At 41.9% G+C, this 24,495-nt stretch overlaps 1 protein-coding gene across 1 annotated transcript in view; it reads right to left on the minus strand.

Moving 5' to 3' along the window:
- Positions 1-24,495, minus strand: part of LOC146359210 (dystonin-like) — a 422,334-nt gene that overhangs the window by 59,219 nt on the left and 338,620 nt on the right. The window contains exons 70-80 of the mRNA XM_084826836.1: positions 22,694-22,900; positions 19,110-19,229; positions 18,857-18,964; positions 16,632-16,850; positions 15,476-15,679; positions 11,369-11,600; positions 10,755-10,981; positions 9,666-9,788; positions 7,787-7,888; positions 3,172-3,273; positions 21-194 (exon numbers count right to left, since the gene is read on the minus strand). Of these exons, the coding sequence (XP_084682962.1) occupies positions 21-194; positions 3,172-3,273; positions 7,787-7,888; positions 9,666-9,788; positions 10,755-10,981; positions 11,369-11,600; positions 15,476-15,679; positions 16,632-16,850; positions 18,857-18,964; positions 19,110-19,229; positions 22,694-22,900 (1,818 nt within the window). The remainder of the gene's footprint in view (positions 1-20; positions 195-3,171; positions 3,274-7,786; positions 7,889-9,665; positions 9,789-10,754; positions 10,982-11,368; positions 11,601-15,475; positions 15,680-16,631; positions 16,851-18,856; positions 18,965-19,109; positions 19,230-22,693; positions 22,901-24,495) is intronic.

Here is a 24,495-nt window from a genome sequence, read left to right on the forward strand (position 1 = left end):
TCAGCACATTTTCCATTTACCTGACGGCTAACAATTTTATCCTCCAGACTTTCCCACAACAGCTTGAGTTCAGACAAGGGGTCTTGTACAGTGTGCTTATCACTGTCCTCTGTCACCTTCTTTAACAGCAGCTCTGCTTGGTGGTTAAGTCGTTCCATTTCAATCTGTTGCTGATAGGCCTCTTTCTTAAATTGCTGTTGAAACACAAGAACACAAATGTCAAAGAGGAATATCATCCAGAGAAGAGCACAGTGGTGCAACTACATAACTTTAGACCCTGGGCTTAATGGTCTTATGGAGGGTCCCTTTACTAGGGATGTGCAAAACAGCAAAACTCGAGCTAGTCAATGTTCTCCAAATTCTATCCTGAAGCTCGTTCCAGCTCAAGTCTGAAGCAGATTGTGAGCTTTGTTTTTTTTTCTTTTCACATGAAAATCCATGCATAATTTTGTACATATTTTTCCAAAATATGTACAAAATTACATATTACATATTACATAAAATTACATGAAAAAATATTTTTCATCTATTGTGTGCATTCTTGAAATGCGTGCATTCTTCTCCTGTTCATTATATTTGTACACATTTTTCAAAAAAGTACACATTTTTTCATGTGCATTTTTCAAATGCTGTCGAATGCATTTTGGGGGGAGTCTGTGAATCACATTGCAAGCTTGGAAATGTATGGACTTCGATGCAGATTGTGTCCCAGTCCGTGTTCGGTCCAGAAGATGCAAACTGGGCATCATTATGCCTACAGGAATAAAATAGAATTTACTTCTGCTGCTCTGACGTCCTCATCACCTGCCATTGTCTGGGTGGTAATTTCGGGGGGGACGACTGTGGGGCCCTGTACTTCAGCCCCAAGGTCCAGGCCCAGCTGCACCACTGTAGGGTGCTTTGTCCTTTTTACAATGTTGTCAATATAGGGTTGGATCCGGGCTTCCCTTGAGTAGAATTCTACTCAGCAGGATGCTCCTGCTGGTGGAAGGAAGGGGTAGTGATTTTGCCTCTGCCTGTAGCCCCCCCTCCACCACCAAATCTGCTCTGGAAGGTTGGGGGACCCGCCAGGACAATGTGGGAGATGGCGCTTGAGGCTACAGGGGGAAGGAGGAATCAGCAAAAATTACGTCATCTTCTTTCTCCCATAGGAGTCTCTACCGGATCAGAGGCCCTTCTGTGAAAAGGATCCAACCCACTCGGCATACATGTCCCAGTGTTTTCCAAAATGCAGATCACTGGTGTACGTTTTCTCCAAATTAAAATTGGAGGCACACTTCACTCTTATACCTGAAATGTTTCACTTGTAGTGTGTAAAAGAACTCCCTGCCTCCAGACGAGTCTGTCCCTTATGTTTCTGCATGAGATGTTGTTCTGGGCATGCTTCTTCTGAGGATAGGTCATACTGATACATCTTTGCGTTGGGAGCAACAGAACCCAGAATCTGATGCCGAGATGTGGCAGAGTGATCCACCTCCAGGGGAGATTGTTTGGAAGGGGGAAGACCACAGCAGTATATCATGCAGGGATGTTGTGGGTAGCTTTCTCTGGGGCTGAAGACTTTGGACTCATAGGCCACTTAAGATTTTGCAAAATTAGTTTTTGTTTGCCATAACTAACAGTACTCTTGCAGCACACCATTTGGGAATTACTGATCTACACTCTGATTATTTGGAGACTGAGATGACACTGATACAGGCAGCAGCCAATCCCCACCGTGGGGATGTGCTTGAGGCTTCAATTCACATTGATTTCCCCACCATCTGCATGACTGACAGGCCATGCAGATTTCCTATGACTGATGCAATGTGTCTCAAGAGGAACGGGCACCTGCCCTTACAAGGGACATGATCCCTACTTCCAATTGTGCACAGTAACGGGGAGCCCAAGATAGATGGTTACCATGTGAACACACTCACAGTGTGGTCCTTATCCAGAATATCCCTTCAAAGTTTGGAAAGGGGAGGGGGGACATACACCACAGGAGAGCTTTTCCTCTGGTATTAATATTTGGTTGTGAAAAACACAACTTGCATACTGTGCACCTCGTGAATTTCAAATTCCAGGGTTTCATATACCAGCGTGCTTCTTCTTTAGCAAAAGCTTGTCTTCTTCTGAAGACTGTTAGCCCTATTAACAGAGGGACCCACCGACCATATGATCCAGGCACAGGGGAGCAGACATCTACATGCACACCTGGAGCTTGGCTTGCTGAAGATCCAAGGAAGAAGGATCCACTGAGCAGTTCCCTCCCTCTCAGCACAGCCTGTAATTCAGTGGGTGCCCCCACAACACTTCTTGAAGCGTGCCTGCTGTGATCCATTAACACCATCCTGATCCCTTGTATTGCCAAACATCAGTGACCAAAGTATACAGTGATTCCCCAAGAGAGAGGTGGCAGATGAGAGAAATGCAGAAGTGCTTTTCTTTTTCCCTTACTGCCTCCCACTAGGTCAGGATAATGCATCATTATCACCACCCAACCTCATCCCTAATGTTCTTTAAATCCCTGCTTTCATTTCTTAAAGTAATTGTGTGAGCTTAGTTTTCAATGTTCAGCTGAGAGACAGGATTGAGTGCTAGCTGGTCAAAAATTCCTGTTTATTTCTCCAGCTTGTTCACCTCTGCTTTGCACATACAGCAAATGAGCTGGAGTGGGTCATCTGGCCTAGTCCTGTGCCCTAAAACAGGACATCCTATCCCATCTCTGCTTCCTGAGTAAAAACACACAAAAGCATCCAGGTATTATGAACAGAATGAATGAGTCATATTTCCATTCCAAATTTGCTTTCAGACTTGGCTGGGGATTTTTGCTTCATAGCCCAGTGGGCTGTAGTGGAAATGAAGTGATCTATGTAAGTTTAGGAATAATCCAGGGTATCAAGAATGACTGACTTTGCAGGAACTTGCATACATTCTAAAAGGGAAGCTGAATGTCATAAAAGTAATTGATGCAGTCAGAAAAAAATGGGCCTTGTTTTCTTTTTTTAACCCATAATTAACCTTTAGGGGAAACTGATGTCATATTACTTTCAGACCCACAAGGGCTGTAGGTTTTAAAATGACATGAACATATGAAAATAATTTACTTTTTATTACAAAATGAATGCACACTGATTGCAGGCCTACCCCTCACAGAAAGATGTCAAAGAATAAAGTAAAGTTTCATACCTTCAGTTCTTCCGTTTGCTGTTTTACAGTTTCTAGGTCTGTACCAACTGGTGACATTGAAGCTAATTTACTGCCAGCAATATCCACCCAGTCAAATATAGCCTGTAAAGTAACATGTTCATTAAAAATAATATAATTACGTATAATAATATGACAAGGCTGTAGCATGTTACTAGTATAATGCTGGGTACAGCATAAGCAAAATTAAGCTGTGAATGACACTATGTATATTTTCTATTGCATGAAATTAGAAGTATTTCAAGGAATGCAGAAATTTGCATTGGGTTTTTCCTCCATGACTACCTTGTATGCATTTGTCCATTTCTGAAGGTAAGTGTGGGCAAATATTTTTATTCTAAACAAACCTATACATTGTGTGTCAAAATATACGCTTATGTGACAATCAAACTATTCGTCTTTAAAATGCCATACAACTCTTTTTTGTTTTTGCTGCAACGAACTAATAGACTCTCTGGAACTTATGAGTCAAATCTTTTATTTGGAGTCTGAAGATGCTTTGAATATTTTTGGAGGGAGCTCAGAGCAAGACAGTCAAACACACTTCCAGTGCCATATCTATGACCCAAGATGACTGGAAATGGAGCACACCCCTGCAGATTTTCATAACATTCAAGAAGTTGGATAGCAAAGGCAACTCCACTCCTCATTAATGAGGTGTGAACAGTGATTATACATCAGGTATGCCTGAAAAGCTGTGTTCACAGTTCAGCTCCAGCCTGGCAGCAGGTATTACTTTTAAGAACATACCTATATGTGCGTATCCATATATCAAGAGCACATCCCCTACACTCTGGCAAAATCTAAGAGCTCGCCTGAGAAAATAGTCCCACATATTCTTGAAGTACACACCACCTTTGCAAGTCTTCTGGATAGCAACCAGGGCATATTGGAAACAATGAAGGACAGAGACTAAGGAATGGATGGCTTTTAGATCAGGGGTTAGGACCAAGAAATGAATGCTGAAAAAGGCATAATCATACTGGGACCTCAGAATCACATACAGCACTAAACTTACAGTCTACATCTTCTTGGACAAATTTTTTGAGAGTGGGAAACAATGGGACAAAATAATTGTGCATGATGTTGCCCTGCCTTTGAACATTTTAGCCCATGTTAAAATGTTTAGCCAATGTCGGGATGGAAATGGGGGTTTTAATGTATCAAATAAAAATGACAATGAAGCTTTCCTGCTAACACCACTGAGTTATACAATAATACAAGTCCCCTCCTGTGTTACTCATATTTGCTTTAGTTTTCTGCTAATTTAGGGAGCAATCCTATGGCCACTAGACAGTGTCTAGACAGCCATAGGATTTCTCAGTTTCTGGGAACCTTGCTCCCTGCCCCCACCACCTTGTAGGCAGGGCGGTTCGTCCCTATCTCTGCACTCATAACTGCAGTGTGGAGTGGGCGAAAAGGGGGCATTCCCAGGGGCAGGGAGGAGACCATGGAAGTGTCATTATGATGCTTCCTGTGCGCCATCTGGCCTCTCCCCCCTGCCCCGACATCCCCAGCTAGACAGCTAAAATTGGATGTCCAGCTGCAAATGCAGGGCAGCTGGACAGCGGGGGAGAGGATTCCCTCTGTGGTCTGCCCGCCCTGCACTGAGTCAGCCGCCTCTAAGTTCAAAGGTGACTGACTATCCCCATAGGATCATGTCCTTAGTTGATGTATTTTGGAATTCTCAGGCAGCAACCATCAGGACACAGCAGCAAAATGTTTCCGGGTTTTAATTAACTGCTTATTCTAATGGGTATCCCTTTTATCTTCATAGACAATGACCTGGTTCACATGATCAAAACAAGCCATGGTAGCTTCTTTATTTAAGCCACGGTGGCTTCTTTATTTAAGCCATGGTGGCTTCTTTATTTAAGCCATGGTGGCTTCTTTATTTAAGCCACGGTGTTTTCTTTAAATCGGTGGTGTGTGCCAGTGTGTTCCAGCCACTATTAGCCTAATTATCTGTCTAGAAACAACCTTCAAATAAACTATGGCCTGTTGTTGGGTTGTTTGAGAGTTGTTTCTCCCTCAAACAAGCCATGCTGCCCAGGTTCGGATGATATGACAAGCCGCGCCCGGGAGGGTAATTAGGCTAACGGTGCCTGACGCTCACTGGCACACGCTGCTGATTTAAACAAACCACATGGCTTATTTAAGGCACCATGACTTGTTTGATAGTCCGAACAGGTCCAATGTCTGTGATCCAAAGCAGTGAAGCAGGGACCTCATTTACAACTGCAAATGGTCCAATGAAGGCCAATCTTACAGCCTGCTGAGCAGATACAATTTAGCAGGGCTAATGGGGTAATATATGAGAATTTGGGGAAAATGTGGAATGTTGCTCACTGAATGGAATCCTAAAATGTTTAGTTATAACTCACCATTAATAATTAGACACTTGCGCTTAAATTGATAGAAATGTGTTCAGACAAAAATCTGGTTATAGAATCAGTTATGGCCATGGTGCCACTCTCATATGGGGAAAAAACCGAGCTTCAAAGTTTGTGAAAAGAAAAAGGCAAAGCCTTTATTGAAATAAGTCATTAGACTGAATCTGTTAATCTATTAAGTAAAATGGGACATGTAACGTTTAAATAGTGGTGACAATAGAAGGCTGATAAATGAGGTTTATTATTTCAGCTCCTTGCATAGTTTAACCGCTTATCTTTTAAAAAACCCACAGCTAAATACAGTGCTCCTCTTACAAACCCAGTGTATCTGAACTATAAATTCAATGGTATTAATATGATTAGAAAGCTGGCAGCCATATAATGCGAAGATATCCAATTATAGACATGCCTCTATTGGAGACAAATTACATGTCAACTTATGTGACATACTACCAAATTAAAATATATGGGAACTACCAAGTGAGTCCTCTGCCCACAGTATAAGACCTTTTGCACTTGAAACTCACCATCTCATATTTTGACTGAACTATACTGTATATCATGGAGACCATAGTCTTTCAACAGAGTTTCCTTGATCTACTGAGATACTATTTTCCATTGACATATGGACCTGGTTCAGATGTAACAACAATCCATAGTTTGTCACTATGTGGATGAGCGACAGCAAGCCACTGGCTCCAGTGCTTCTCCTCTCCTTCCCCTCACCTTCATGCATGCGGGGCTCGAATTCAAAGCTTTCATCCTTAGTTTGTAACAAACCGCAGTTTCCTGTTTCATCCAAAGATGGGAAATGTGGTTTGTGCAAATCACAGTTAGTTAACAAACCATGAACTAATGGTCTTCACAAACAGTGGTTTGTTACAAACCATGACAAGAAGCTTCAATTTTTTCTCCCTCATTCAGGAAAGAAGGAGAAATGAGAGGAGGGAGAAGGTGTGAGCCTGAGGCTTGCCCCAGCTTATGCCCATAACAGCAAACCACCTGAACCCAGCCATGACCTGTAAGAACTGGTTTTACTTATACATAGGTCCCTAATGTGCCCCTATATTTCCCCTTTTGAGGCTTGCAGCAGCTCTGGAGAAGAAAGCAATTTGCATCAAGGAACTGGGGTTGAGAGAAGAGTTAAAAACAATTCCCCCTCATTGTAGCCTTCATCCAGTTTATATGCATACATTTTTAGGAGATGAAAAAATGTCCCAGGTGATCCAGTCATGAATCCCCAATGTAACACGTAGTTTGTCCCCTAAACTGTACATAACCTAGGCTGCTCAGGCCTTAATTTACACATTTACTTGTTTATTTAGATCTTAAGGGAGCAATCCTATCCAGATAGGCTGCCGCCTCCGAACTCAGAGGCGACTGCCTATCCAAAACATGGCATGAGAACCACAGAGGGGATCATTCCCTCTGAGCTTCTCCTGCCCTGCTGTTTCAGCTAGATAGACGATTGCGACTGTCGAGCCACAGGAGGGCTGTGCAGGGGAGGAGGCTGTTGTAGATGTGTCGTACAGGCATTTCCATCCTCTCCGCCCCGGAACGCACCCAGACACGCCCCTTTTTGGCCACTCCGCACTCCTCTTGCGAGCGCGGAGGACAGGGCTGTTCTGTGCTGCCTCCGAGGCAGCGCCTAAGTGGGGGGAGGTTGGTTCCCAGAAAACAACACATCCTATGGCCATCTAGCCGCTGTCTAGCGGCCATAGGATTGCCCCCTCCATTGCCTGATCCCAAGGTTTTGGGAAGCGCGACACCATTTAAAAAATACATCAATAAAACCAAAAGAATAAAATACGTTCTAGCGTCAAATTAAAATTGCCCAATTCTATCAAAAGCCAACCTAAACAGCAAGAACCTATTGTGTTCCTGGAAAGACATCCTTGGAATTTTGCCTAACAACTCTTCTCTGTGAATCCTTATCATATAGAGTTGGCACGCTAACAGAAAAAAATAGGATGCTGTCTTCAAATAATCAGGGATCTCCAAAAACGTAGATGAGGAGGATGTAGATGAGGAGGTCTCTATACTATGCAACCATCTACAGCTTTATAGATTAAAACCAACATTTTGAATTGTTTTGAAAAACAACTGGGAGTCAACACAGACATTGTTAATAGTGAAAGGTTAAAAATCCCACCAAAACAATATTAGAAAATCTTTGTAATTTTTCAAAATTAAAATAGCCTTACCTGCAATCCATCTTGATACTGAACAGCAGCCTGCATGGCTTCCTCAAGCTTGTCAACACGCTCCTTCCATGCTTTATTTAAAGCATCCCAAGCAGAATTTAGCTATGTTTAAATGGAGACCCAAGTTGAGTTAAAAGCTGGAAACAAATGTCTAAAAGCTATTACCTAAATCCAGAAGGTCTTTCCAATCAGAAGGTCTTTCTATCTGTGATGCAAAAATAATGCAAGAGCCTCCCTAAAATTGCCATGGAGCAAGGGACCAAACTGGTTACTAAAACTAGTTGAATATATATTTATCATATTATGTGATCTTCAATTAAGAGCAGGATCCCCTTCACCCAAGATTTTAGTGGTTTAAGGGTACGATCCTTTGCATGTTTAGACAGAAAAAGTCCTACAATTCCCAGCATCCACCAGCGACTATGGCTGGCGGGGGCATGATGGGAATTGTAGGATTTTTTCTGTCTAAACATGCATAGGGTTGCACCCTTATCCACTTTACTTACCTTGTGCCCATAGATCAATGGCAGAACATATATGCCTTATATATAGAAAATCCCAGGTTCAATTCCTGCTAGCTCCAGCTAAAAAAGGCTTCTGTCTGATATTGCATACAGCCAATACTAGAGAATACTGGGATGGCTAAACTAGTGACTGATAGTGTAAATCAGCTTAATATGTTTTTTGAGGTACTAAAGGCTTCCAAAATTAGAGATGAGATGTTGGAAGAATGGATGTGCTAGAGAAAATGTGCTCCTTGGGCAACTTAGGGCCTGTTCAGCTCATACTTCTGGAACCTGGGTGCATGCCAAAATCAGGAGCAGTTCTTAAGCTTAGGCATCTCCTTTCCTTCACTACACATAGAAGGCAAAGCCAGAACCCAGAAATACTGGCTTGGATTCTAAGAGGAAGTTCAAAGAAAAAACATCCCCCCCCCCCCCCTGCAGCTATCTGTACCCTATAGAAAGCCTCTCCAGAGGGTCGGGGTGTCCTCCTAAATAATGTGAGATTGGGCATAGGGAACTGCTGGGAGGAGGTGCAATTACCCAAAATCAGTTAGAGGTCCTCCCAATTTGGGGGCAATTTTCCCTTATCTTATATTAAGATTCAAGTCATGCGTTTATTTGATTTCTCTGACCCTGCAATCCAGGTTCTGTCCTATGCCTGGTGAGGCAGCAGAAGGAGAGTGGAGAATGTGTACAAGCCCTAGATTCACTCTTGATCTCACTGCAAGTGCTGGTTCCAGGGGGTAGGCATAATCAGAATATGGCCCTTATGGGCAGGATCTATTTAATTCTCAGAATCTAAATTACCATCATAATTGTGATTGGGTAGAGCTTTCCGCTAAGTTTTAGGTCAATTTGGCTTGTGATGATGATCTATCATAGAATAGTAGGGTTGGAAGGGGCCTATAAGACTGTGATAATGATGATGAATATAACCCTGGGCTGCCAAAGTGTCCTTCACCCTGCTCTAAAGTACTTGGGCTTGGCTTACTTGCTTAAGACCTCTGGATTGCTCTGTTACATAATTCCTTCACAATTTGATATAAGAAATCTCTCTCACTCATCTGCTCTCTTCGTACTGGGTTAATCAATAGGGGAGTCAGTTTCTTGTATTGGGACATGATTAAATAGTGGATGATTCCACATAGCAGGACTAGAGGTTAAACTATATAATTGATAGATTTCTTCCAGTCCTGGAAGCTGCCTGGAAGGTGTCAGGATCAAGCCAGAGGTCGGTATAGTGAATTTTGCTGTTGACTTCAAAGAGAATCCTGCTTTTGTGTCAAGTCTGTAACTTAGGCGCCATATATTGAAGGGCTCCCTCCTATCCACTCCACAGGGGATAAAACACCAAATATTTACATGACTCATACCTCATCTATGCTCTTGTTGACTAAAGGTTTGTCAGGTTCTCCACATGCAGCTATGAGTTCAGAGCCAAGGTTCACCACTACATCTAGTTCTTCTTGTAACCCGTCTATCTCTTCTTTGATAGCCTAAAAGAAAAAACAAACAAACTTAAATCTTGCATGCTTTTGAAAGTACTGTTTACTTATGTGGATGCGTAACCAACACAGTATGACATTGTGACCGTGCAGAACTAAAGATCTTTGGTTATCTCACGGGGCAGGAGGTTGCTGCACCGGTGGCTTAACAATTTCCCCCTCTCAAGAATATTGGGGGGCACTAGATATCCATCTGCATATCCACAGGAACTGCTTTCTGTTTCACTAATGTTCTAACTGCATATTGAAAAATACAATCCCACAATGCTAAGAAAATGAAGCGGATACTAGATTCCTTTAAAAAGTTTCTAATAGCTCACATTTCTGAAGAATGATCAAACAAAGACAATAAACTCTAGATATTGGTGGCACATCTTTTTGCACATGAGAGTAGACTCTGTTGTTATTTCACCCATGCTGCAGTTATTTATGATGATTGTGAACAAAGGCTGGGATCTGAAGAGCTACTGTAGGCATGCTCAATGGCTTGTGGACGCTCAGTGGAATATTCGACTTTTAGACACCCCCTGCCCAGCTGCCATGCCATATCACACATTGTTTATGGAAGTCGTCTTGGTTTCAAAGTTGCTTCAACAGGTGGCACCAGGGTGGGTGGGTCCCCAAACTGAAAGATAAACCCAAAGGCCCCGAAACCACTTATCCAAAATGATGGTTTCCCATTATGTCTGAACCACAACCATGTGCAAAAAGATGTACCAACTAGACCTTGTCTCTAGAGTGCATTGTCTTTATTTGATAATGCTTCAGAAATGTGAGCTTTATGTTCATCTGCATTCATCTGTATTATGCATACATGGTGATGTCCTGAAGGAATTAGCCATGATGATTTGTAAATGAATTCTCAGGAACATATCCTAGCAATTTAGCCAGAAGCACCAACATCCCTATGTATAACAACTAGGAAGTAAGTTAGTCAAACAATTGCTTTTCACCTACCTCTGCTGCTTCTTGCTGCTGTTTTACCACTGAAGGGTCAATCCCAGCTCCTTCTAGTTCTCTGATAAAATCCTGAGTATCTTTAATAGTGGCCACAACAGCCATGTGATCACACCAAAACTTCTCTGCTAATTCCATAGCATCAAGCAGTTTGGCCTCCCTTTCCTCAGCCAGAGCATGGATGTCTTCCCAGATAAAGACCATTTGATCCAGCTTATCTTGAACCACTAGGCAACAAAATATACTCGATAGTTACATGGGCAGCTAGATCAAGATCTGCTTCTATAGAGCTGCTTGTGAAGGACTGCTTATGCATTTATCTTGCAGACAAAGATTAGTTTTAGAAACTTACATTTTAAGGGAATCTAAAAATGGCTATTTATAGTAATCAAATTAATCATAATGGAATATAAAGAAATCAGACCATTTTAGAAATCAGACCACACAGTGCATAGTTAAATTATGGGATTCACTATCACAACACAACATGTAGTGATGGCCACCAATTTGGATGGCTTTAAAAGGGGGTTAGATAAATTCCTGGAGGAGACGGCTACCAAAGGCTACTAGTCCTGATGGCTATGTGCTACCTCCAGTCTGACATCCTCTATTACCTTTAGCAGATATGTCCTTATGAGCTCCCTCTGAACGTGCAATCATTTCCTCCCCACGCTTTTTGAGTGTTTCATATACAGGCTGAAGCTTTTCCAGATCCACAGACACATTCTTATTTTCACTGATCTGTTCTTTAATCTTCTCAACCTCAGCTGAGATTGAAGGTGGCTGCCTCAAACGTTCAACAATGCGTTCCAGGCTCTCAATGGTTGAATCTATCTTGTCATGGAACTGTGCAAACAAATGGGGAAGGAAACTGGGTAAGTGACACATTAACAGCAACATCTAAAACAAGTTGGACTGAAGTAGAAAAAAGGTCATTCATTCATTCATTCATTTATTAAATTTCTTAATCACCCATCTGGCTGGTCACCCGGCCACTCTGAGCGATGTACAACAGTACAATTTAAAACAGTAAAATTATACATTAAATCATCGTCTAAAAATACCCTAACCCACCCCAAATGCTTGCCTGAACAACCAAGTTTTCAATGCGAGGTGGAAGCTCATAAAAGAGGGGGCATGGCGGAGTTCCTTAGGGAGGGAGTTCCACAGAGTGGGGCCCACCACAGAGAAGGGCTACTCCCTCGTCCTCACCAGTCTAGCTGTCCTGGCTGATGGGACAGAGAGAAGGCCATCCAAGGCTGATCTTGTTGAGCGGCCTGTCTGGTGTTGCTGGAGGTGCTCCTTGAAATAGGCTGGGCCGGAACCATATAGGGTTTTAAAGGTCAAAACCAACACCTTGAATTTGGCCCAGAAAACAACTGGTAACCAGTGCAACTCCTTCAGCAACGGAGCAATGTGATCATGCCGGTGGCTGCCTTTAATCAGGCGAGCCGCCATGTTCTGTACCAGCTGCAGCTTCCAAACCATCTTCAAGGGTAACCCCACGTACAGCACATTACAGTAGTCTAGTTGAGAGGAGACCAGGGCATGTACTACCGATGGGAGCAGATGGTCGGGAAGGTAGGGGTGCAGCCGCCGTATCAGATGGAGTTGGTACAACGCTGTCCGGCTCACAGCTGACACCTGAGCCTCCATGGACAGCTGGGAGTCCAAAATGACCCCCAGGCTGCGGACCTGGTCTTTCAAGGGCAGCTGTACCCCATTCAACACCAGGTCAACATCCCCCAACCTCCTCTTGTCTCCCACCAAAGGTACCTCGGTTTTGCCAGGGTTCAGCTTCAGCTTATTCCTCCCCATCCAGCCACTCACCATCTCCAGACATTTAGACAGAGATTCTACGGCCAACCCTAGTGAAGATCTGAACAAGAGGTAGAGCTGCGTGTCATCCGCATATTGATGACACCGCACCCCAAACCTCCTGATGACAGCCCCCAGCAGCTTCACATAAATGTTAAATAGCATCGGGGAGAGAATGGAACCCTGTGGGACCCCACAAGTGAGCGGCCACGGGTCCAACAACTTTATTGCTTAATAAAGATGTTTAAAACATCCTTCACTGTTTTTGTATATAAGAGAATTCTTTGTCATTCTCAACTGGCCACAAAATATATACAGATTTATGATGCAGAAGAATTCTCTACTAGTGCAAGCAGCAGAAATGTATGCTTCTTAATCCAGGTGTCTGGATCACATCTGTTTGTTAGTCGACAAGAGAACCTCATAACAGACCAATTGAATTTATTTCTGTATCATCATCATCATCATCATCATAATCTGTTAATAGTTTTTGTTAACAATTTACATATTATCACTGTTGCAGAGTAAGTTTTGTCTGACCATGTTTGAGACAGAAAACAACCGCAAGCTTTAAACAGGATTGTTATTTAATATTAATAGGCATCTTCTTCTGACAACTAAAGCAGGCAAAAGTAGGCAAAAGCAAAACCAGCCCCCAAATTGCCTACTTGCATTAGCCATTTTAGGGTACGATCCTATGCATGTTTAGGCAGAAAAATGTCCTATAATTCCCAGCATGCCCCAGCCAGTATGGCTGGCTGGAGGGATGCTGGAAGTTGTAGGATTCTTTTCTGTCTAAAGACACCCAACCCTCCCCTTTCTTTTTTGTGGGGGAAGAAATGAATCAGATATCTGTGCTATCAAGTGGCTACATGGAGTGTCTGTGTCACACACATCATTACTTGCACAGCATAGCAGAGGGTGTATGTGCACTTCTCCACTATGATACTACAAAGCATAAAAAGACAGAAGTAACTATAAAAATGGTGAAATGCAACAAAACAATTCCTTCTTCAGACTTTAGCTTTTGAACATTTTGTTCTTGGCAATGTAACATATCAATAGAAAAAATATTTACAAAAATATCAGTTTTATATGGTGTACTTGAGGCCAGTTCTTATGTTACATTTTGATGTGTTTACATCACTATGAAGGATTTTTACCATTTCAGTGGTGTCCTATCATTAACATGTCCCAGTGAAAGCACCCTCACATTTTGAGGGCTGGTATTTAGCATCCCAGACTAAGCCATTAACAGGCAGACTTAATTTTGATGATATAGTATGTGATCAGACAAGGAACCATAGACTTTAGATGGGTCCTGATTCATTAGTGCAATCTCTAGGCAGGACAATGTCATACATGCAAAGCATCGTTCACAAAATTTCCTAAAAGCAGATGCCAGAACTTCCTTTGAAAACTAATGTGAAATGCTATTCCAAGATACAGGATGCTTCCAAAGGGATGGCTCTTAATGCTACCAGTCAAAAGGTGTTGTGCAGTTAATTCTGTCTTGCCCTTTTTCATGGATTTTTGTGGTAAGAAAAAAGATGGGAAAAGTGGTGGGAAAACATGGGAGGGTTACAACTGGCATCATCTGGACCCCTCCCCCCCAATTCTGTAAATGGGTCAAGGTGATTGCATAAGTCCTGCTGAGGCATTCTGAAAGTGAGAAAAGTAAACATGTGAGGAGTGGAAGTACACTAGCTCCACCCCTCTCCATTGTCATTTCTGTCACCCTCTTCACACAGAGAGCAACTTTCTGAAGGGGAGAGCCTCCTGTATCCATGGAGCCTCTCCACGCAATTTCTTTTCAGAATGCCTGAATAGAGCTACAATAAAAGCCTCATCTGGAAGCACCCTCTAACTAACTTGTGACCTAGTTTCAGTGGGCATAATAAATCACTGCTTTCCCATACCAAAGAGGGAGGGCCTGCTAAAATAAAGAAAACACATGCAGTCGGGGAATTTATGTTATTTTAGCTGTGTATGGATGGAGTCTAAAACATCAATCCCTGTGAGGCAGAGTTTACTGAGCACTGATTATCTGACCTGAGGCCTTGGCCAGAGTGTGTGGAGGTTGCATTGGAGTGGCCCCTAGACTTCCCCAACCATTCTTTAGTTAGCACACACACTGGCTACCACTGTCAGGGGATTCCTGGGAAACCAAAGGTCAGAATGCATGCACTAGCCATGGGACTGTTTGTGGTTCTTTTGGACAGAATGTGTGGGCCATTTCCTCCCCCTTGTTAATTTTGGCAAAGCCTGCAGTACAACCCCTTGGCTGTCTTGCCCCCAAGAGCCTCTTTGATTTTCTGCATGGATGGTCGAGGACACTATTATATAGGACACTGATTTGATTATCCATTTCATAATTTCCTCGTTATAGTTAAATTCTATTTAATTTATTAAATATTCCAAATGTTATCCTGCCTCCCCTCCAAGCAACTCAGGGGGCCATACTGGCCCTCCCCACCAGCCCATCCTTCAGTGTAGGTTGGGCTGAGACTGGCTCAAGGTCACCAAGTGAGCTTCATGCAGAGCAGGGGTTTTCCCACTCGAAGTGCTTCCCCTCTGTGCTACAACACCACAGTGGCTCTTTAGAGAGGAGGATATTTTCAGGAAAGTTTCATTTTAAAGGGTGATAGTAAAATTCACACATTTATCCCAGAAATATTTTCAAACTAATTGCTGTGAGATAACCTGATTGTCTTTTGTTAAAAAGATGTCCTAATCCCTTGACAGATAAGAAAAGCAAATCTATGCATGGTGACATGAGTATTCACGTACCAGGTGGTAACCTGCATTCCTGATAAAGCCCATGATGTACTTTGAGTGTATTGATATAAGATAACAACATCCTCAGGAGGGAACCCAGTTGCTCTTCCAGTAAATAATGTTACCTGGGTAGACTGAGAAATGGCTTCATCCAGTGCCTGAGCTCGCTTTTTGACATCTTCTTTAATTTGGCTGTAAAGGGCATCAGCTGCTACATATTTCTCTTGGATTGAAAATCCTTCTCGTGGGCTCAACTCCAGAAGTTGAGGTCCTGTTTTGTTCATCTTATCTATATGAGGCTTGTGTTCAGCAATCAATTCTCGCAGTTGCTATAGTAAAGCAAAATACTTATCAGTATCTTAGCCTTACTTCACCACATTCTATATGTCTGCACATTCAACACATTCAGCTGGCAAGGAAGTCTAAACAAATATCCTACAGCAAAGTATAACTTATACTGGATATATTCATTTAGCCACAGGCCTAAAGGTGATTGTTCTGTTTTTGGCTTGAAGCCAATATTCTTTACACTAGAAAACTTGACTCTCTTCCTTTCAAAGGGATTGCATTGTGTTCAACAGCAAATTGCATCCATTTGGAAGTACAGCATTTTCTGCAAGTCTGAAAAATATCCGATGACCCTGCATATTGTATATGATCCATGATGTAGCCTCAGAGGTTTGATCTGCTTGCTTGCTATAGCACTCAAATACTGGCAAGCTATTTATAGTCATATTTAAACAATTTGGCAGCTTTTACAACAGTGTGACTTTATAAATCATTTGCAGTGCTGGATAATTGGCTGAATGCTTTTTACTAGTTGTCTTGGGTTATTCTGTTCTCTGCCTACAGTTTCCAGACTCTGTTCTTTTCACTATCTTGGTTGGCCAAAACACTGATTTTAACAGTAAACTTTTAGAACGCACTTCTAAGTACTTTAACTCTTGTTTGTCTCCAGCTTCTGCTTGAAAACATAGAAAGGATAAACACTAATTATTTGGTTATTATTAAACATTATCAATCCCTAAACTATTCTTTAGGGCCCAAAAGAATACCAGTTCCTCTGACCTCCTGAGAATAATCTCAAACCAAGGATATATTACAATTTGATTTAATAATAAAATAGGTTGTGTGTTTTTCAGAGAGACAGACAGAGAGACAGAGTGAAAATGTGGAAAACCTGAGCAGTTTGGTTTGATAATTCTGACATTTTAAGGAAAGGACTACAGTTCAGTTGACTTTTGGGATTAATGGTATTTTATAAGATGCCTGCCAACTTACCCGATGTTCTTCTTGCTGCTGCTTTAGAGTTTCATATTCAAGAGCTGGTGCTGGAAGCTGTGAGATGACCGTTTCTGTTTCAGTTAACCACGGCCAAATCTCTTCATAAGTCTCCCAGAACTGACTAACTAGAGATTGAGCCCGTTCTAGCTGTAGGTTCCTCTTAGAGTTCATTTGACAGAGCATGTCATATTTCTGTAAGATGCTTTCCAGTTTCTTCTATTAAAGGAATTGTCAACAAACAACAGCAATTATCAAGTGGTTGAAGGCATTTGCAAGATTTCCACAACCTAGAGAGTTATAAATGTTCCGCCATAATACATGAACCCAAACTAATCTGAATTTTGTTCATAATGATAATGGTCTAAATGCTTGAACCCCATTTTCTAAAACATGCACCACTGTATGTATGCGTCATACCTATTTGCATGCAATAGTTAATCCAAACTATTAAGACAGAGGTATATGTGCCATGTATGTATGTGTGTTTTCTTTTGAACAAGCGTAAAGTTAGAAGTCTGGCAAGTAGGCAAAGAGGGCTAAACAAAAGCACAACCAGGAATTATGCTCATCCAGAAGTAACCCCAAGATAAAGAAAAGATGATGATGAACGCTGGATAGCAGATAGACAGAAAACAGCCTTTCTGAGGGAAAGAGTATATATTCTAACTGTTATTGGGTTTGGAAAATTCACCTGAAGCATCCTGGCTTGGATCCGGGGCTTCTTCCATACATAGAAGGCTTTTGATCCAGCAGAGCATTTCTGCTGGTGGAACAGGGGAAGAGGAAATGTTCACCATTTCCACTCTCCCCCCACAGTCCCTATGCCCCCCCCCCCGCCCCACAAATCTGTTCTGGAGAGTTGAGGGATCCTCCAGAACACTGTGGAAAGTAGAGCTGGGGTTGAAGGGGGAATCAGTGAAAATTACCTCCTTCCCCCTTCCACAGGCTGGGCACTCTAAATGGAAATCTGCTCAGTGAGTGCTCCTGCTAGTGGGAGCAAGCTCTGTATCCAACCCTGAAACTATACATTCAAAGACTAAATAGTTGTTGTTGAACTACATCGGAAACTAGCCCGCTCACCACCACCACCACCACACCATTAATAACAATCATGTACATAAATCAACTAGGTGCTGTCCAATTTATTCCATTCCCTCTCAGACTGACTGGTTGTATGGGGCGGGGGGGGGGCATAAGCAGAAGGAGCTTGGTCCAAGTTGTTGCACAGAAGGAACAAAACTTGGATGTTTTGTGCCAGGAGCACTCCAAAAAGGAAGTGGACAAGAATGTATAGCAAAAGGGAAGAAGTATGGAAGTGGAGAACTGAGATGAGTGGAGGTGTTGGAGGAGGTGTGTGTAAGGTGTGCCACTGTGGTGTAGTGGTTGGAGTGTTGGACTGGGACTCAGGAGACCTGGGTTCTAGTCCCCACTCAGCCATGAAGCTCACTGGGCGACTTTGAGCCAGTCATTGACTCTCAGCCTAAGCTACCTCACAGGGCTGTTGCGAGGATAAAATGGAAAGGAGGAGGATCATGTACACCACCTTTGGCTCCTTGGAGGAAAGGTGGGATATAAATGCAACAAATACATAAATAATAAGGTTTGTTATACATAAATAATAATAATAACATAACCAGTACTTGAAGAATGGACAATCTTAACTGAAAATATATGCTGGAAAATGTCAGATGTATTGAGAAAACTGGACCAATCCAAGGGAAGGTATTCCCTAAGAACATCTCTTTTTATGTCTTCATTTAGTCAGGTAAAGAGGCTTAAATGCAGATATGAAAACTGTGGTTAATAGCTGTATGTAGACCAGTTTTCCAAAGTATGGTGCATACTGGGAGCAGAGATCCTGAGAAGATTAAAACAAAAAGCCTAGGGCTCAAGGATGGGACCATGCTTTCTGGGAAATGGCGATGTTTCTAGGATTCCCCCATGCTGTCAGCTATAGCACAATGCATCCAGGAATCTCAGTGTGTACTTATTCCCTCTGTAACCCCCCGCCCCAACCCCAAATACATTGTCAGAGATTGGGGTGGAGGCAGTCATTGTTGCAAAGGACCTCTCTTCTCCTGTAGGCATACAGTGGCCTAGAGTGGATGAAGCAAACTTAACAGCTTAATTTTTCAGTGCACATTTCAGTCCCTCTTGCAGCCCCCAAGTGGGCTCCAGAGCACGGTCTCATTACTCAGCAACTGTAAGCAGTGCCTTATTACCTTCATGGTTTGCTTCTCCTCTTCCGTGCAGGTCTTCATAATCTCATCCCCAGATGCTATAAGTTCTTCTATCGTATCCTTGTGTTTCAAAATCTCCATGGTGAATACCTAATCACATAATAAAATTTCTAGTATTAAGAATATGAGGATGTAAAGCAAAAGCATGCCCTATAATGGCCTGAAAATTAAATCATAGCAGAAAAAGTAACAGTAATTGATTAACAACGTGACAGATGGAATCACATTTGTTTACCTTTTGAACCTGTAGCTGAGCAGTGGTCTGTTCACGTTCAAGCCTAATATCACCCAAAGACATCAGTTTCTTCTCTGTTTCGTCAACCCAGGCTAATTCAGCATCAGCTGCTTGATCAAACTAAAGAAAGGTTACAAAAAGTAAAATAGCAATTAATCAAGGTAATTCCTCAAATGTGTGTATTTGTGTTAAAAGAAAAAGAATACTTGGTGAAAGCCATTTAAAAAGAAATGGGGATCACAGCTCAGTCGTAGACTGCACTGTTTACAAAGCCCCAAATTCAATCCCTATTTATGGGACCTCAGAATCTACAGCTGGTATAGCACTCTATCTGAGATATGGAAAAGCTGGCTTCAGACCCAATTCCAGAGAGGTAGACATTTTAGTCTATTACAGCAAACACAAAAAAGAGTCTTGTCTCACTGTAAAGATTAACAGATTTATTGTGGCATAAGCTTTTGTGCACTCCAACCCCCTTCTTCAGACGCATGGTGTGATCCTCAGTTTGTTCAGGTATCATAAACACACAGGTATAGGGGGAGGGAACTAAACAGTGGGGCCCAAAGTCCATGAATGCGAGAGTCTGTGGTATTTCTAAGCTCAAAACTATAGAAAATAAGTCCAGTGATCATTCGCAAGAGCAGTAATTTGCAAGAGTATAACCTTGTTTGCTTTGTTATGGTAATTCAACACCTGTAATGGGAGAGAAGACCTTGGTCTTGACTGAGGTTGAAACAAATAGAATTAACGTTGCTGATGAACTTTAGTTCAGCAGTTGCCTCCTGAAGTCCCCTTTGATGTTCTTTTGTTGAAGAATAATGACTGTCAGCAGCACGGCTAGGATTAGTGCTAGTCAGAGAAGAGTTCTAGGCTAGGTGGCTCATTGGTCTGTCTGAACATAAGACAGCTTCGTATAATCCCTGGACAGTTCATTTTTATTTTAGTAAACTCGAGGGCTCTCAGTGACTCTGAGGAGTATATTAAAATCAGCTTATTTCAGAAGCATTAGAAAGAGGAGGCAGGAAATGTCAGAGCCACATTATACTTTTTACTCCGACCACAAATCACTATCAAAATTCTTAAAAACATCAAAGGTAATATTAATGCCATTTTTTCTTCAGGCCTCTCACTTGTTCCTATCCATCCTTAAGATGATTTTTCTGCTTCAGTGCAGTGATTATTTCGAGTTAATATATATCAGTGGCATTAAAATCAATAGGTGACAGAGTAGGGATTGCTGCTCAATCTTGACACACAGAGTGGCATTCCAACTGTGTCAACACAAGCCACGGATAGCTATAGAATCCATGTTTAATGGACAGAATGAGGGTCCTAGGATGCAAAGCGTTTCTAAAAATCTTGCTCTTTCAAAGTCCACTGGTGGGTTCCTTTCAAACATGATTCTCTGAAAGCAATAGGCATTCTCCTCCATGCGATCATAATCATATGGAGGAAAAGAGTAGGGCCACGCCTGCTGGACCTGCCACCACTGTTGCATCCCCACTGGATCTACCTGCCTGCTGCCCATGTGTTGAGGGAAAGGTTTGAAGAGAGAAGCTTCCTGTATGCAAGTAGGCTCCCCTTGTGATTCAGACTCCTGATGGTGCATCGTTCTAGATTATGGGTAGAGCCTATACACAGAGAGAAGGCTGCCATCTTCAGACCACCCCCTGCAATGCCTGGATGGTGGGTGGGGTGGGGCCGGAGGGGACAATGCTGCTGGGGGAGCAGCAGGTGCAGCAATACACTGCCCACATGTAGCCACTCCCTGTCCTCTTGTGCAGCTCCAGCACAAGATGTCTTTCCAAGGCGGCAAACAGTCAATTTTTTTTGCTGCCATGCCACTGAATTTGGTGGCCTAGTGGTAAGGGCATCACCCACGGGGAGAGTCCAGGGGATGTAAAATGGCCCCCAGGGGCCCCAAAGTTGCCCAACTTGGTATAGATCCACAACCATGCCATATCAGTAAAGCACATTACTTAAATGGTTTCGTTTAAACAGAGAATTATGTCATATATACACATAACAAGTTCCAATGTTTATTATATTCCCAAAAGATGAGAGATAAAAATCGATAAGGTGATAAGGTGATAACATTAATTGGATCAGTTTATGTCGGTTAGAAGCATAAGCAACCTTTGCACAAGATTCCTCATCAGGCTTGACAAAGAGACCTAGTTAACTCAAAATATTATTTTATCTACATAAGAAATTATACTCCTAAGCAATTTGAGAAAGTTGACAATTTACATTTATTTATTTATTAATCCAACAAAAGGAGTTTTTCTCTGACCATTCAAATGCGCAGTAGTGAAAAAAAAACCCTTAATTTATTTTTTCCTACTGCACATTTGAATGGTGGGAAAAAAAACTCCTTTTGTTGGATTAATGATCTACAAGGCTCTTTGGGAGAATGCATATATCTTCACAGAATTACCAATTCATTTATTTATTCATTTGATTTATACCCTGCATTTCTACCTGGAAATGGCACTCAAGGTGGCTAACAACAATAACAGACAACACTGAAAATACAAACAAAATTAAAACAATCACAGAACAAATATATTTAAAAAACAGTTTAAAAATGACAATAAAAGAACACTCAACCCAACAGACCAGCTTACATGCCAAAGGCCTGCCTGAATAAAACCCCCTTCGCCTGCGGGCAGAAGGACAGTAAAGAGGGAACCAACACATCTGTGGCTGCAGTGCCACAGAGGCATTGTTGCATACTTTTCATGTAGCACTTTCAACTTAAGTTGAAATTTAATGGATAAGCTGCCATATCTTATTCTTTCATTGTGAATCATGGTTGAAAAGTAAGTTAAGTGGGCTGAGGTTTCTCCACGTTTTTCATGAGTAATACTTTATCACACTGTTTAATCTGTTTGAAACAGGCCACAAACATTTGCTGCCATCTCACATTTATAATCAGAGAAGGTACACTTGGCCTGAACATTCTGTTTTTAAAGAGAGGCATATGAATTGAATCATACTAAATTAAAGGGAAAACAAATTAGATGTTCCACCCAAACCACCCCCCACCCCAAAAAACACCCCACCACCACCAAAACATTGATGTGGATAGTAAGCCTATTTTCATGCTGCTCACCACTGCAAATAGCATTTGTCTTTCCTGAGAAACTGCATCCAGTGGCTATTGTTAGCATCTTTACTTCAAGCATCTGTTTATACAAGCCGATATTTGACCTACATAGCAGCATAAATTGCAAAAGTTATGGGTCTGAGTTTGTCTAGTGAAATTCCTACTGAGCTCCCTGCATGATGCCACTCATAATGCATCCCAGTATGAGACTGATCTGTAATTTCTGTGTCAACCAGAAGACAGATGGCTACAACAATGACTGGATTTGCTTTGGTCTGGGACTCATGTTTGAAAACTATTACCAAGCTTTTTTCGAACCTGGCCCCAGTTCTTGCATAAGTATAGCAAATGAATGCGACTAATATAGCATATTAGTGCCATATTATAGTGCTCTTATTCTGGTAAGGATTCCCAGATATATACATATATTTTCCCTGTCACATATAGAATTAAAGCAGGATGATGATGATTTTACCTGCTGTGATTTTAAAATGGCAGCATCAATTTCTTCCACTTGCTGAGTTATATTGTCATTCACTGATCTGTACCGTTTATTGTCTTCCGTAACCATTTTGTCTATCCCTTCCCTTGCTCTCCATGGCACCAGTTCCAGCAAAGCACTGCTGATTTCATTCAGGTTATCCAATAAGCTTTTATTGTCCTTTGCTTCTTTTTTCAGTTCCTAAAAAAAGAACATTTTAAATAAACACGTTTAAAATAAACACGTTGGCACAGAAACAAAATATGTACAACTCAAAGGTTCTACTTGGTGTGTGTTTTTCCCTCTTCATTTTTTTAGCTAATCTAAGAAGAAAGAGCTGAAATGTGTTAGTGCTAACCAAAGCTGTAAATGGCAGCTTGTTTTCAGCTCAATTACCTTTACTTTTGTTATTGCAAGTCATTTGGCAGAGAGCAGGTGGTTCCTGAAGTGAAATATTGACAAAATACAATTTAAATACATTCCTGCAATCCACAGAGCAGACAACCATTCTTTGGAAAAGAATACAGTGGCCAGTCATTAATCAAGCAAGCAATAGGAAGAAATCTAATGTATTTCTTACAAGCAAATGTTTAGAAGTTCGATGAATAAAAAAAATCTTTTACATCTAGATTTATGTTTCTCATAAAATAGTTTCTTAAGGCTGCAATCCTAAACACATTTATATGGGAGTAAGCCCCACTGAACTCAGTGGGACTTACTTCTGAGTAGACATGTATAGGATCGCACCATCACATGTATATTTAATACCAGGCTGCCTGGCCTGCAATGGGGCAAATGAAAGATTAAATTACAAAATGCAGTGTATTTTCAGCGCATTTATTGTGGCTGCCTTTTTATACATCATAATAATTTTAAGAATGTCATCAACACAGCTCAAAGAGTTACCTGTTCCTTAAGCAAAGGAATGTTGCCTTCACCTTGCATATGTGATACATAGGTCCATCTACTTCTTAATAATAGTTATTGTGTAGAACAGCAAGGTGGCCAGAAATACTGGTGCTCCTGAACAGCAGAAGAAAGCTACTGCCTTTCAGTCTGCTTCTGGGCTTCCCTGCCGGCCACTGTGGGAGGCAGGATGTTGAACTACATGGACCTCTGATCTGACCCAGCAGGCAGCATCTTATGATTCGAACAGAGGACGAGAAATGGCCCTTCCTGCCTTCCCTGAATGGTGATCCTGCTTAATACCTTTGCAGATATGGACAGGCTGACATTAACCAGTGCTGCGAACAGCTGTTCTCAAGAAGACATATTTTAATAAACTATATTATTACTGTATTTTAAGTGCAGGGCTTCTCCACTGTCCATTTTAATATAATGAAATGCTCATAATTAATATAGCGAAATGCTCACAATGGGTCGAGTGTGTGGTGGGTAAGTATTCCTGGGTGAGGGATTCCTGGGGGAGGGGTGCAATCAGGCCAGAAAGACATCGGATCTCTGTTACTGGAAGCCCAGTCAAGCGTTACTGAGGTGAGCAGGTTTGGTCCCCACTGGGCCTTACCTTTCCCCATTAGGAGTGAATGACAAGTAGAAGGAGAAAGTAAAGGAGTACACTTAGGGACACTATTGGGATACCTAACTTGCTTCTGGTTACTGCAGATCTCAGACACGCCTCCCCCCGCCCCCGGCCTCAACTGTGTCTCAAAGCCTTTCTATTTTGTCCCATAGAAATCAACGGAAGCCCCTTTCTGCATAGCCTCATCCTTTCATCAACACCCCTCCATCCTAGATACACCATTTCTCATGTTAGAGTGTGATGGAACCTAAGGACT

Source organism: Heloderma suspectum, chromosome 1 (genome assembly GCF_057233095.1).
Source record: "Heloderma suspectum isolate Gila_16-S chromosome 1, 16-S_ref, whole genome shotgun sequence".
Classification (NCBI taxonomy): domain Eukaryota; kingdom Metazoa; phylum Chordata; class Lepidosauria; order Squamata; family Helodermatidae; genus Heloderma; species Heloderma suspectum.